General features: G+C 31.1%; 1 protein-coding gene across 1 annotated transcript; it reads left to right on the top strand.

Moving 5' to 3' along the window:
• Positions 1–2,715: 2,715 nt before the first annotated feature.
• LOC139498402 (SH2/SH3 adapter protein dreadlocks-like) lies at positions 2,716–12,189 on the top strand. Its single transcript, XM_071286786.1, has 4 exons — positions 2,716–2,786; positions 5,318–5,513; positions 8,364–8,503; positions 9,172–12,189. The coding sequence occupies exons 2-4, from the start codon at positions 5,325–5,327 to the stop codon at positions 9,362–9,364; spliced, it is 522 nt and encodes a 173-aa protein (XP_071142887.1). The 5' UTR covers positions 2,716–2,786; positions 5,318–5,324; the 3' UTR covers positions 9,365–12,189.
• The last annotated feature ends 919 nt before the right edge of the window (positions 12,190–13,108 follow it).

Consider the following 13,108-nt stretch of genomic DNA (forward strand, 5'->3'; position numbering starts at 1 on the left):
ATGAGCAAAATCAGTTCCCCATAAGTGTGATAATGAAAAACCTATAACAGGCCTAGCTATATTAGATAATGTAACACCGTGTAAACAAGTTCAGATGAGAAACCCAAGTTGGATTTTTATACCATGTATACAAAAGCAACATTGATACGTCAGTGATGACAAATATAATATTGTGGTTAATCAAAGACTTGTACTATAATAGTTGATCATCTGCCCTTTAATATTCATGTTTTTCTACAAATCAATTCTATCTGCTTTTGAATAAATGCCTTCTTAATATATATCCCAAGATGTTAAGCAACATTTTCCCATTGTTTTCCATAAACACAATAAGCATTACAAAGTCATACATGTATAACGCACTAAACCATTATAGGTCAATGTATAGCCTCAGGCGCGGATCCAGGGGGGGGGTTCCGGGGGTTTGAACCCCCCTATTTTGGACGATCAAGGCATTTGAATGGGTACATGTAATTGGAACCCCCCTTTGTCCTGGGTTAGTAACAACTCCTTTTTAAAATGGCTGGATCCGCTCCTTGGCCTTCAACATGGAGCCTCGGCTCACACCGAACAAAAAAATATAAAGGGACCCAAAATATTGTCTGCACATAATTATCTTTCTATCTATCTAGTAACATTGTTAGTTTTCTTTACTGATTGAATAATATGTCATTATTGTACAAGCATTTATGGGATTAAATAATTTGAATTTGAACAATTGAAATGGGAAAATATTTTGGATAAACGTTAGTACATCTGATCAACTGAAACCACACAAGAGAATCCGATGTCAGTCTTTAGAATTTAATAAGACCGGAGTCTAAAGAATACATCAAGTTCTAAAAAGTGATGTGAAAAAAATAAAAGAATTAAGATTTGATTTCCCTGTCTTAAACAATGCGAGTTTTCATGTTTTGAACTTTCACTTGCGCTAGTTATTTTGTCCGGTCTTGAACAGTACGTCCATCTACTAGTATTTACATAAATTATGTATGGTAAATTCTTTGCGAAAAATCCGGTGAAAATATGAATTTTTCTCGCGAGTGATAATATTTTTTTACCTCAATCATGAATGCTGACGTGCTATTTACCTGTATCATGTGTATCAATTACAATTGAACTTCAAATAGACCATTCCGTACAATGTACAATACAAAGTCGAGTTAATATTGACCTATTCAAAATTCAGATAGATTTAAGATTTGTTTTCCATAGCTGCAAAAGATGTGTTAAATGTCTGATTTTTTTTTTACATGTATAGAAATCAAAATGATTATACGGCAATATTTATAATTTTACAAGAAATGTAGCCCCGCAAAAATTAGTGTGTGAAATAAGCCCTCAAGAAAATATAAAGCAGTTTTATGTGGGGATAAGTTTGACAAGTGCGTGTATTAGGAGTTCCCCGCTAGGTTTAGAGTATATCTTGTATATTCAGCGTTATTATGAAGTGATGTGATTCGTAAAACTACGGGTATTGAAAACAACCGTGTATGCATAAATGATTTTACACCTAACTAATTTAATAGAAAAATAATTAAATTGTTATTTAGATGATATAAAAATTGTCAACTTTTAATTCAGTTATAAAGATACATTTGGTAACAAATATATTGGGTAACGTTTTTCGATTTTTCTGTTAGTAGATATATCTTTTATCTAGTGAAATTGCAGGTATCTAGTGCTGGTTCCGATTTTATTGGTTCGAAGAGATAAGGGCGAGGAAGTGTTAAAAAAATTTATAAATTCAGCACATTCACTAAATAACCGAGGAATACAAAAATGCGTTCAGCGGCAAATATTTCAAAATGCTTTTTTTTTTAAATCAATATCTATCTAAAATTAATGTATTACATTGGAGTGATAGTTGTTTCTCTTTGTCACAACCTTATATTTCACACAGTAATTTTTTTTTTACAAATAATTGAACCTATATCCCTGACTGTTAGACATTTTGTATCCGTGACTTTTAAGTGTACATGAAGATCAATGTTTGGAAGTTGCTACGCTTATAAATTAGCTATGCCTATACAATGGTTGTAGCTATCATATTTTAACTGTTACAACTTTTTCTGCGTTTAAACAGTTTATTTATGACTGTTTCAACGTTTTCCGTGTTGGTACAGTAATTAAATGACTGTTACAACTTTCAAATGGTTGCATCAGTTTTATTACGACTGTGACAACCCTTTAGGCGTTTAATCAGTTTATTTATGACTGTTGCAATGTTTTTCGAGTTGGGACAGTTGTAAATCAACTGTTACAACTTTGAAATAGTTGTATCAGTCCTTTAATAACGGTGACAGTTATTTCTTGCGTTGTTACAGTCGATTTATGTTGTAGACAAACACTTTTAAAGTTGGGACAGTTACAAAAAAACTGCAGCAGTGAAATTTAACAACTGTTACAACTTTAACAAACATTATCAGTCTTAGAACGACTGTTACTGGTATGGACAGACGTTTTTTCGTCCAGTAGTGACCCCTGCAGGACATATACGTCGTTTACGTTATAAACGACATAGATTTCACCATAGCCTACATTGTAATACAAAAAAAAAAATGAAAACAAAGCACAATTTTCTTTTTTAGTTTTATACTTCAAAACGTAAAACGAATTGAAGAAAATCTCGTGAACACTCCTACTTATAAAATAACTTGAATAGTTATGACATTAAAAAATATGAAGCAGGAAGGAAACAAGGAACAAGTAGGTACTTCCTCATTCGTAAATATTAAAAGATATATATACATCTATATATAGGAGAGAAGTACGTCGTAAATGTAGTAAGTAATATTTTATTTCTAACATTATTTGTTGGTTACCGTATTTTTTTAGATTAGTCTTTTCAACATAGGTTTCAACAAACGTTTAATTTACCAATTAACTGACCGTTGTTTTTTATTGGGTCGAATCTGTAGAAGTAGCATATGTGTGATCAACAGGCGTACTGTGCTTAAGAAATTTATATCTAAGGAAATAATTTTTAAATAAAAACGGATGTAGAGAAATAATCTGAGATCTGTAATTAATATCAGTTTGTATACCGGAGACAACATTGGCACATAAGAAAGCAACTGAATTTGGGCAGGTGCACAGATATAATACATGGATGCCCACGTTTATCTCTTTCTTTTCGCTTGACATCTATCTTCCATTATCGTCAGTTAAAAGAAAAAAAGATCATTTATATATATGGTGCATATCCACTCGCAACCAATCTTCACCAAATTCATATTTAGAGTCAATAGTTTATAAAAAAAATGAGTAGGATGAACCCGCTGATTTCCAACAATTACAAAAATTGCTTGAAAAGTAAGTTGTTAAATGCAAGTATTGTCTTATATACTGAGCCAAAAACGTTTTGCAACACAAATATAAAATTATATTTTATAACAAAATCATAACAACATATACTTTTAGTAATTACAAAATAACGGAATTATGACTTTCAGAAGCAACATGAATGTTTATCACTCACATTCACTAGGAATTTCTTTGTATGGAGCGCAGTAATGTCAAAATGCGGAAATGAGTATAGTTTTTTTCAAAATCAATTTCTCCTCCATGCCCTAAGTGATTCAATGAAGAATTGACAAGCACCCCAGCACCTACCCTTCGTCAATGCACTACTCTCATGGCCGGAATAAACTTGTCATATGTTGAAATAAGGTGAAGATAGCGCTCCTCCTTGACGTTAGTTTGTTTCGGTCTACAAGATCATGTGCAGTTGCAATTTGTCGATATATGTTTGTTAGTCTCTAGACTGATGACTTATGCACCTTAAATCGAGCCACGACGTCAGCAACACTCATTCCGGCATCAACCTTTCCAAGAGCTTTCTGACGATTATTTTATCAAACGTTTATGCGTTTTTCTTACCAATTGTGTGTCTCTTAACGTTTATAGTGAAAAAGGAATTTAAAATTTCGTTTAAAAGTACAGCTACAAAAGGTTAAACATCAATTTCACGTGCAAAGTTGAAATTGCGCGAAATAAATCACCCGGAAAAGGTAAGACTTTACTGGTAAACCTTATGACCAAATCAATGATGTTTAGATATGTTATTTTGTAGAAAGAACAAAAACAAAATGGAAAAAAAAGTGTTGTTAAACTTTTTTGGCTAAGTATATATTCATAACAGTGTCAAATAGAAAAAAAAGTTGACGCAGCAGAAATGTTTTAGATGTCAAAATCTAATTTTGAAATAAGTAGTAATATCCGATTTCAGGGAAACCAACTACTTACCAGAGAAATTGAAATCTCAAAATCAATCTTTGCATTAGAAGTTATAGATTGATAAGTTGGTGTATAACGATACTTTTAGAACTATTGGCTATTGTTTAGTAGTCAATTGCGGCAGGAAAACTGGAAGTGATATTCAATTACAATTATAATTGGAGTCAAGCGCACCTGCAATTAGTTGGGTTCGAACTCATTATATCATTGTAATTCTGCATTTTTAATGCCAATTGAACTGCTAAGATAAGTTGATAATAGAGGACCTTCCGCGAAAGAAACGATTTTACGAAATGCATACAACTTATAGAGTCGCTTTAAACTTATACCAATGTATAGATTGAAAAACACAGTTTCTAAATTTAGTCACCCACTTTTGCTCGATTTAACGGTTTGAAAATTCTGTTATCAATGTTGTGTTTAAAAACTTACAAGTTTACCTTTGTAGTATTTACTTGACATGTATCAGTTCCAAAATAACATGTGTCGGTTCCGATTTGACATTCTTTTTAATTTTTAAATTGATATTTGTCAAACCTGTATTGTTTTCTTTTTAAATTGAAAATGAGAACTGAAAACTAGGAACGACTTGAGATCTGTCAACTACAACCAGAGAAATGTAAGCTAGAAACTGAGAAATATAACATTGGACATGAAAAAGGTCAAGTTGGAAGTGTAAAATGTCACGTTAGAACTACGAATTCTTAACTGAAAACTACGACAAATTAGGTTGGAACTGAAATAATAAATTTAGAAAAAGTTAAATGTCCGTACCAGTTTTTCATACAAGTGATACTATATAATTATCTGGTATATATTTCAAACAACTGCAATGTATATCTCATACTTTTATCGGCATTGTCTTTATAGCATTACCAATTCTGATGAATGGGATTATAATCATGTATGTGAAAGGGAGGGATATAAAAAGAGACTTACATTGACGACACACCTGGTCACATCTCAAGGGAAATACTTGCAATATCATTTATTTTCGATTTTATCTTTCTCTGCCACAGACATTTCAAATTTAAACTGAATATATTCAATTTATTTTTCTTTTGTTTTCTTATTTTAGACTCTAGATGGCAGCACAATCTAGTGTGAATGTAGCTCAATCTGCTTTCGTATGTCAATTATGTGACCATAACAAAGTTGAGTGGAAATGCGAGGAGTGTGGTATTTTCTTATGCAGTAGGTGTAAAGAGAAAATTCACCCAAGACTAAAATCATCAGAGAAGCATAGGATCGTGTTTATCCAAGATATCTGGAAGGTAATAAATTGTCTTATAAGAGCTATAATTGTAGATATAATTAACGTTCTGGACCATTAGTTCAACGTGTTGCCAATGCCCATCATCATCAATATTTTATTTATTGTTCATAATGTTACGGAGTTTCCTTATTATATCATATTATATCATATTATATAATCAGTTGCAAAAAAATGTAATGCTCCTCATGGTATTACCATATTGTCATATGATAATGTATTCTTAATAAATTGATGTTTAAGGTGAATATCATAGTACATAAAAAAGTGAAATCACAAAAATACTGAACTCAGAGGAAAATGAAATCGGAAACTCCCTAAACACATGGCAAAATTAAATGACAAAGCACATCAAAAACGAATGGACACCAACTGTTATATTCCTGACTTGGTACAGGCATTTTCAAATTGTTGAAAATGGTGGATTAAACCTGGTTTTAAAGAGCTAAAACTCTCACTGTGTACGACTGTCTAATCAAATTCCGTAATATCTACAATGATGCGTGAACAAAACAGACAAATTACCGTTTTCTATCACTAATATAACTCGTTGCAAATGCTGTGACCTCAATGCCTATCATCATCATCATCATTAACGTTTTATGTGTTGTTCATGTTGGTCGGGTATATTATATTGTATTATTGTTTTTAGTTCAGGACAATCAAAAATGCTTTCCTTTTCCGCTTTTGTCATGGTGTTTAATTTATAAAACTTGATATCTGGAACAGGATTATCACACGGTTTAGTTTTCCTTCTTATCATGATATTTACTAATATTTAACTATATTGAAATATGGAAATAAAACGCGTTATCACATTTACAATTAACAGGTTTTTTCCCATTTACAATTTTCCGTGAATAAAAAAACTTTTAATGTTGTTCTGGGTATTAGATCTTTCCACTTTTCCGTGAAAAAAATGTATTGCTTTTGTTCTGATATCTACTATTTACCGGTTATCTTTTTTTCCTTCGCTGTTTTGTTGTTTTGCAGGATGTCGTTTGCTGATGTCATTGAACTATTTATACGCTTTCGAAACTGAAACTGCTTAACCGAATACTCTTCTGTGAAATAGTTACCTCCCGAAAAATGTTTTCTTGTTATGTCTAACACTTTCCAACAGTATAAAAGAATGATAGCTATTTCCACTTTTCTCTTCTCTTCTCTATGACATTTTATCTTAGCTTTAAGGTGATATAACTCACTAACCATATGTAGAAGAGGTTGATTACATGTCTTTGTTTAATGATCTTAAACTTATGGTCAATGTCAAAGTTTGGTTGACGCTATTTATTTCGGCATTTTATCTTACTTCTGCTTGCTTTAAGATTATTACTTCAATGTGGTTCATTATAAAGCCAGTCTTTGTAAAATGTAAGGATACATATACATCTGGAAAAGGTCTTCTGCAAGTAACTTCGACTAAACCAGGTAGTACGTTTTTGCACTTTTTTTCATGACTAAATACCTAGAAATCTCGTATTTAATTAATAGACATTCATGAAATGTCATTTGCGGGCGCAAGATACTTTCAATGAATTGAAAAATATCCTCTTTGTACAGACTACAGTATATACAAACAATATATTTATGTATTCATAAAAAATACAATGTCATATAAGACCAGAAGTGACATTTTCTGAACTGGAGGATGACAATTATTTCCCTCATTTCTAGCAGAATTTATGAATAAACCATACATGTTTTAATCAGTCTATAGAAACCTAAGATCATGATGATTTGAAGAAATCAAAAACATCGTCTTATCAATGACTTTGAACATTGTTAAAGAAGAGGGAGGAACGATACCAGAGGTAGAATCAAACTAAAAAAAAAATAAACTAACATAGCCATGGCTGAAAAAAAAGACAAACAGATAAATAATAGTACAGAAGACACAACATATAAAACTAAAGACTAAGCAACCCGAACCCGACTGAAAACTTTGGGGGATCTCAGGTGTACCGGAAGGGTAGCAGATCCCACTCCCGTCGTGTTGTTTATGTTATTACAAATCCGCTAAATAGCCTAATTTTGTAGGTCACATTCGTGAAAAGGAAAAGAGTATTGTAATTACGACGTAAGGAACATATCCAAATCATCTTGAAATGGTTATTTTATAACGGTCAACCGACTCGTGATGGCGTCCGTAAAATTTACGAAGGGGTGATTTCGACTTTACCATTTGGAACTCTTGGTGTAATATCTTCTTTTTGAGTAGCAATCCTCTATCAAGGAAATCATGATAAGAAATACAAGCCCGGGAATATCGATCAATTGGGAGATATATACTCCGTTTGCAGGCGCTGCTGGAATGTCGCTACATAGAAATGGAAAGTTTACAATTAGGAAGCTGAAATCATCTCTTTTGTCGTAAAGTTTTGTTTTCAACCAACCCTCATTGTCAATTTCTGATGTAAGGCTGTATACTAGCTGTAGCATTCTTTATCTCAAGTTTGTATGATAGATTCTTTCAATAAGTCACCAAATTTTGTACTATTTAGTGAGATGTTTGAATTTATTTTGAAAATGTATGTGGAAAGACTTTCAATTGATCTTTGAACTTTTATTTTTTTCATGTTTAATATTATTGTTACTTCAAGAGATTATATATGTGTGGCGGTGTTCCGTCTTTCAAAACACATTTGTGCTGTCCTTAAGAGTTAGAATATCAGGTGTGTATTAAATCTTTGTAATATGGTAAGTGATTTTTTTTTATTTAAAACTATTTCATAGTATTCAGGCAACTATGTTGTACAAACAATATAAAGCAAATTGCCTTTATCTGGTCATCTCAACATGTAATAATCTAAAATTTCCTTAATCTACATTTTAAGAATTATCATTACAGAATAAAGAGCCATGGAACTATGGAAAGATGACGCGCGTGGAAGCAGACACTTTACTAAAGAAATACAAACATATGGGGGATGGTGCTTTTCTCGTAAGAGAAAGTAGAACATTAACAGGCAACTATATCTTAAGTATCTTGTAAGTATCAACAGTATTGGGTTATGTCCTTTCAAGATGAAAGGTGAATCAAACACAGGGAAGGAATATGAAATATAATTGAGAATAGAGATGAGGAAAGGTACAACACTCTGACCATAGTACAGAAATCTAAAACATATTACTAACTTTCCAGATATAAGTTATTGGAGAAAGAAATCGAAAATGTAATTTGCTTTTAAAAAAAACAAAATATGGTTGTATTAAAATGTGTTGATTGTACATAGTTTCTCAAATGTTATAAACATCACATATTATCTTAATTCTCATTAGAAACGATACGAAAGAAACCAAAATACCAAAGGTACAACCAATAATCAAAAGTTTAAAACATAGAGGAAAAAACTAGTACAAAGCTGGTTAAATTACACTCGAGGAAAGAGGAAAATATTACAATTGGAACATATCCGTGTATATTTGTGCGTAAGAACTCCAATCAATGAAAAGGGTTGGACCGTTAATTAATGGGAAAATATTACAAATTGTCATGTTTAAAATAAACATCATGCATTCACACATTTACATATTTACAATGGATATCAATGAACACGTTCAGTACGACAGATAAATAATAAGTAATGAAACTCGTTCAAATATGGAAGTTAACATAATATTTTGTTTGGTTAATTGATATACATGATATATTTTAGGATAAAAGATGAAACAGTACATTTGAGAATACATACAAAAGAGGAGTCCGGACAATTGAAGTATGACTTTAATGGAAACTTGTTCGATAGTCTTGATAACTATATCGAATTTCTTAAGCATGGTACGCATATATTTGTCTTTGGTGTTTCAGATAAAGCAATTTCACTAACTAAACATCTTCCAAAATCGTGACAAATAGAGTTATGTAACCAGTTGTGTTACAATTGCATACAAGGCAGTTCAATTTAATTCAGCTTAATAGATCTTTTTTCTTAATGAAATTAACGATGTTGTTCTTTTTCGAAATAACGAGCTTTTTAAAAAGGCTTTTATAAATTTATAGTATAGAAAAACAGAACTAACAAAGCAGACAAAAAATGTTAGGTTCGTTTATTCGTTGACATATACAGTTGGGTGCAGACCAAGCATTACATAAAGTAAACGCAAGTTAACGCCGCGTGCACATATTTCGTTAGTTAACTTCAAATCTCCCGTTTACTAGTAAACGCACGTTTTCTATAATTACGTTAACGTGGCTGAAATGGAAATTTCTAATGTCTACCTTAGTAAACGGGCGTTTACTATGTGTCCGTTTAGTCAGTAGTAAACGGGCGTTTACTTCAGAATTCTTCAAATTTATTTGTACGTGCACTTAAAAGTAAACGGGCGTTTAGTACAGATTTTACAAGTATATTTTTACGTGCACTTGAAAGTAAACGCACGTTTACTTTTCGCGTTAACTGATTGGGTAAATTTAGAAATAAACTTCAAGTTCATTTGCACATTTATTTTATAAAAACGACCTTTAGTCTTAATATTTTACGTATATGTCATGTATGTGTTTCAAACCAGAACAATTCAAAAACTCTTTTAATTCGAAATATTAAATTACACAACATAACTTTCATTAAGTCCATTAACTTTACTGATAGGCAGATTTTCTATATTTTTCTTCCAAAAGTTACATGTGCAAATATCGATACGAAAAGAAAGGTTATCCGAGACATCGGGAGAATATTTCAATATGATGGGATATAAACATCATGGTTTTTATTGTTTCGTTCCCCATTCATAATTGTCTCTTCGAATTCCTACTATAACTCGGGGTATTTAAAACCATTATTTTTAATCGAAATTCATCTTGTTTGCCTTGGATTTACATGATAAGATTCTGTTTTGACAAATGATAAAAAAAAGACGTAAATTGTACAGTGTATTGAAAGGGATATCGATAAATGGTAATATAAGTATGTACATTTGTACCGGTCATCTCGTAAATTTAAATGTTCAAATATTACTATCTTTACATGGATATAATAAACTAATTTACTATGCAGCTATATATAGTGCTAATATGGTCTGTTTTGGTTAAAATTCGAGTCAGTCTGAGGTTAGAAAACTACTAAAATTTGTTTCAATATTCAATATTTTGAATAAAAAAAGTACATGCTGGCACTCTAAATTGATGCAAACAAAATTTTTTAGTCATAATATTCAAATATTGCTACCTTTTTTATTATACAATCAATCCTTACATGAAAATATAACTCATGTACTATGCAGCTATATAGATTTACATAATAGAATGCTTATATGGTCAGTTTTGGTTGTTGCGAACAAATAATCTTATTATATGAGTCAGTCTGAGGTATGAAAACTACTGAATTTTTTTATGATTCAATATTTTGAATAAAAAAGTACATGCTGGCACTCTAAATTGATGCGAAAAAAAATTTTTTAGTCATAAAATCGAATATTGCTACCTATTTTCTTATCGATCAATCCTTACATAAAAGTATAACTCATTTACTATGCGGCTATATAGATTAACATAATTAAATGCTTATATGGTCAGTTTTTGTTGTTGCGGACAAATAATTTTATTATATGAGTCAGTCTGAGGTATGAAAACTACTGAATTTTGTTTATGATTCAATATTTTGAATAAATAAAGGGCATGCTGGCCCTCTAAATTGATGCGAACAAAATGTTTTAGTCATAATATTCAAATATTGCTACCTATTTTATTATACAATCAATCCATACATGAAAATATAACTCATTTACTATGCGGCTATATAGATTTAAATACTAGAATGCTTATATGGTCAATTTTTGTTGTTGCGGACAAATAATTTTATTATATGAGTCAGTCTGAGGTATGAAAACTACTGAATTTTGTTTACGATTCAATATTTTGAATAAAAAAAGGACATGCTGGCCCTCTAAATTGATGCGAACAAAATTTTTTATTCATAATATTCAAATATTGCTACCTATTTTATTATACAATCAATCATTACATGAAAATATAACTCATTTACTATGCGGCTATATAGATTTAAATACTAGAATGCTTATATGGTCAGTTTTGGTTGTTGCAGACAAATAATTTTATTATATGAGTCAGTCTGAGGTATGAAAACTACTGAATTTGGTTTACGATTCAATATTTTGAAGAAAAAAAAAGACATGCTAACACTCTAAATGGATGCGAGTAAAATTTTTTAGTCATAATACTCAAATACTGCTATCTCTTTCATTATACAATCAATTCTTACATGAAAATATAACTCATTTACTATGCGGCTATATAGATTTAAATACTAGAATGCTTATATGGTCAGTTTTGGTTGTTGCAGACAAATAATTTTATTATATGAGTCAGTCTGAGGTATGAAAACTACTGAATTTTGTTTACGATTCAATATTTTGAATAAAAAAGTACATGCTGGCACTCTAAATTGATGCGAACAAAATTTTTTAGTCATAATATTCAAATATTGCTACCTATTTTCTTATACAATCAATTCTTACATGAAAATATATCTCATTTACTGTGCGGCTATATAGATTTACATAATGAAATGCTTATATGGTCAGTTTTGAGTGTTGCGGACAAATAATTTTATTATACGAGTCAGTCTAAGGTAAGAAAACTATTGAATTTTGTTTGTGATTCAATATTTTGAATGAAAAAGGACATGCTGTCACTCTAAATTGATGCCAAAAAAAAATTATGTCATAATATTTAAATATTGCTTCCTTTTTTTATTATACAATCAATCTTTATATCAAAATATAACTCATTTACTATGCCGGCTATATAGATTTACATAATAAATTGCTGATATGGTCAGTTTTGGTGTTGCAAACAAATAATTATATATTACGAGTTAGTCTGATGTATGAAAACTACTGAATTTTGTTTACTATTCAATATTTTAAATAAAAAGAGGTCATGTCCGTCAGGCTGGTACAAATATTGCTGTCAATTGTTACGTATTATATGGTCAATTATGGCATGAAAATATAACTGAATTACTTCTATATAGAATAAGATAACTTGTTAAGAGGTAAATATTGTCAGTTTTGGTTAATGATATCAAATAATTTTGTTTTACGAGTCAGTCTGTCTAAGATGAACAAGAAATTTACTATAATTATTGCTCAATTAAATACAAATGTCTGACATTTTTAAATAACTTTTATCGTCAATATGTCAAGCAGAAATGACCGGTTGGTCAATTAATTTTGATGTTCCTTATCATTTCATATTTTAGGTCAGTGTATCCAGGTTACGATGACAATCTGCGTTAACGGCCGTTTACTACAAACAGTAAACGCGCGTTTATACTTTTTAGGAAAATAGAAGACGCGCATTTTTCCACGTTAACGCGGAGGTAAACGGGAAAGTAAACGCCCGTTTACTCTTTACAAAATTAGAAGACGCGCCGTTTTTGCGTTAACGCGGAGGTAAACGCGAAAGTAAACGCCCGTTTACTTTTAATGTCTACTGCAATTTCGGAGTTAACGCACAGTTAACGCGGCGTTTACATGAAGTGCACGCGAGTAAACGCCGCGTTAACTGTTTCGGCCCGTCTACATGTAATGCTTGGTCTGCACCCAACTGTATACTATCTTGAAAATTTAGCA

This window comes from Mytilus edulis, chromosome 12 (genome assembly GCF_963676685.1).
Source record: "Mytilus edulis chromosome 12, xbMytEdul2.2, whole genome shotgun sequence".
NCBI classification, from domain to species: Eukaryota; Metazoa; Mollusca; class Bivalvia; order Mytilida; family Mytilidae; genus Mytilus; species Mytilus edulis.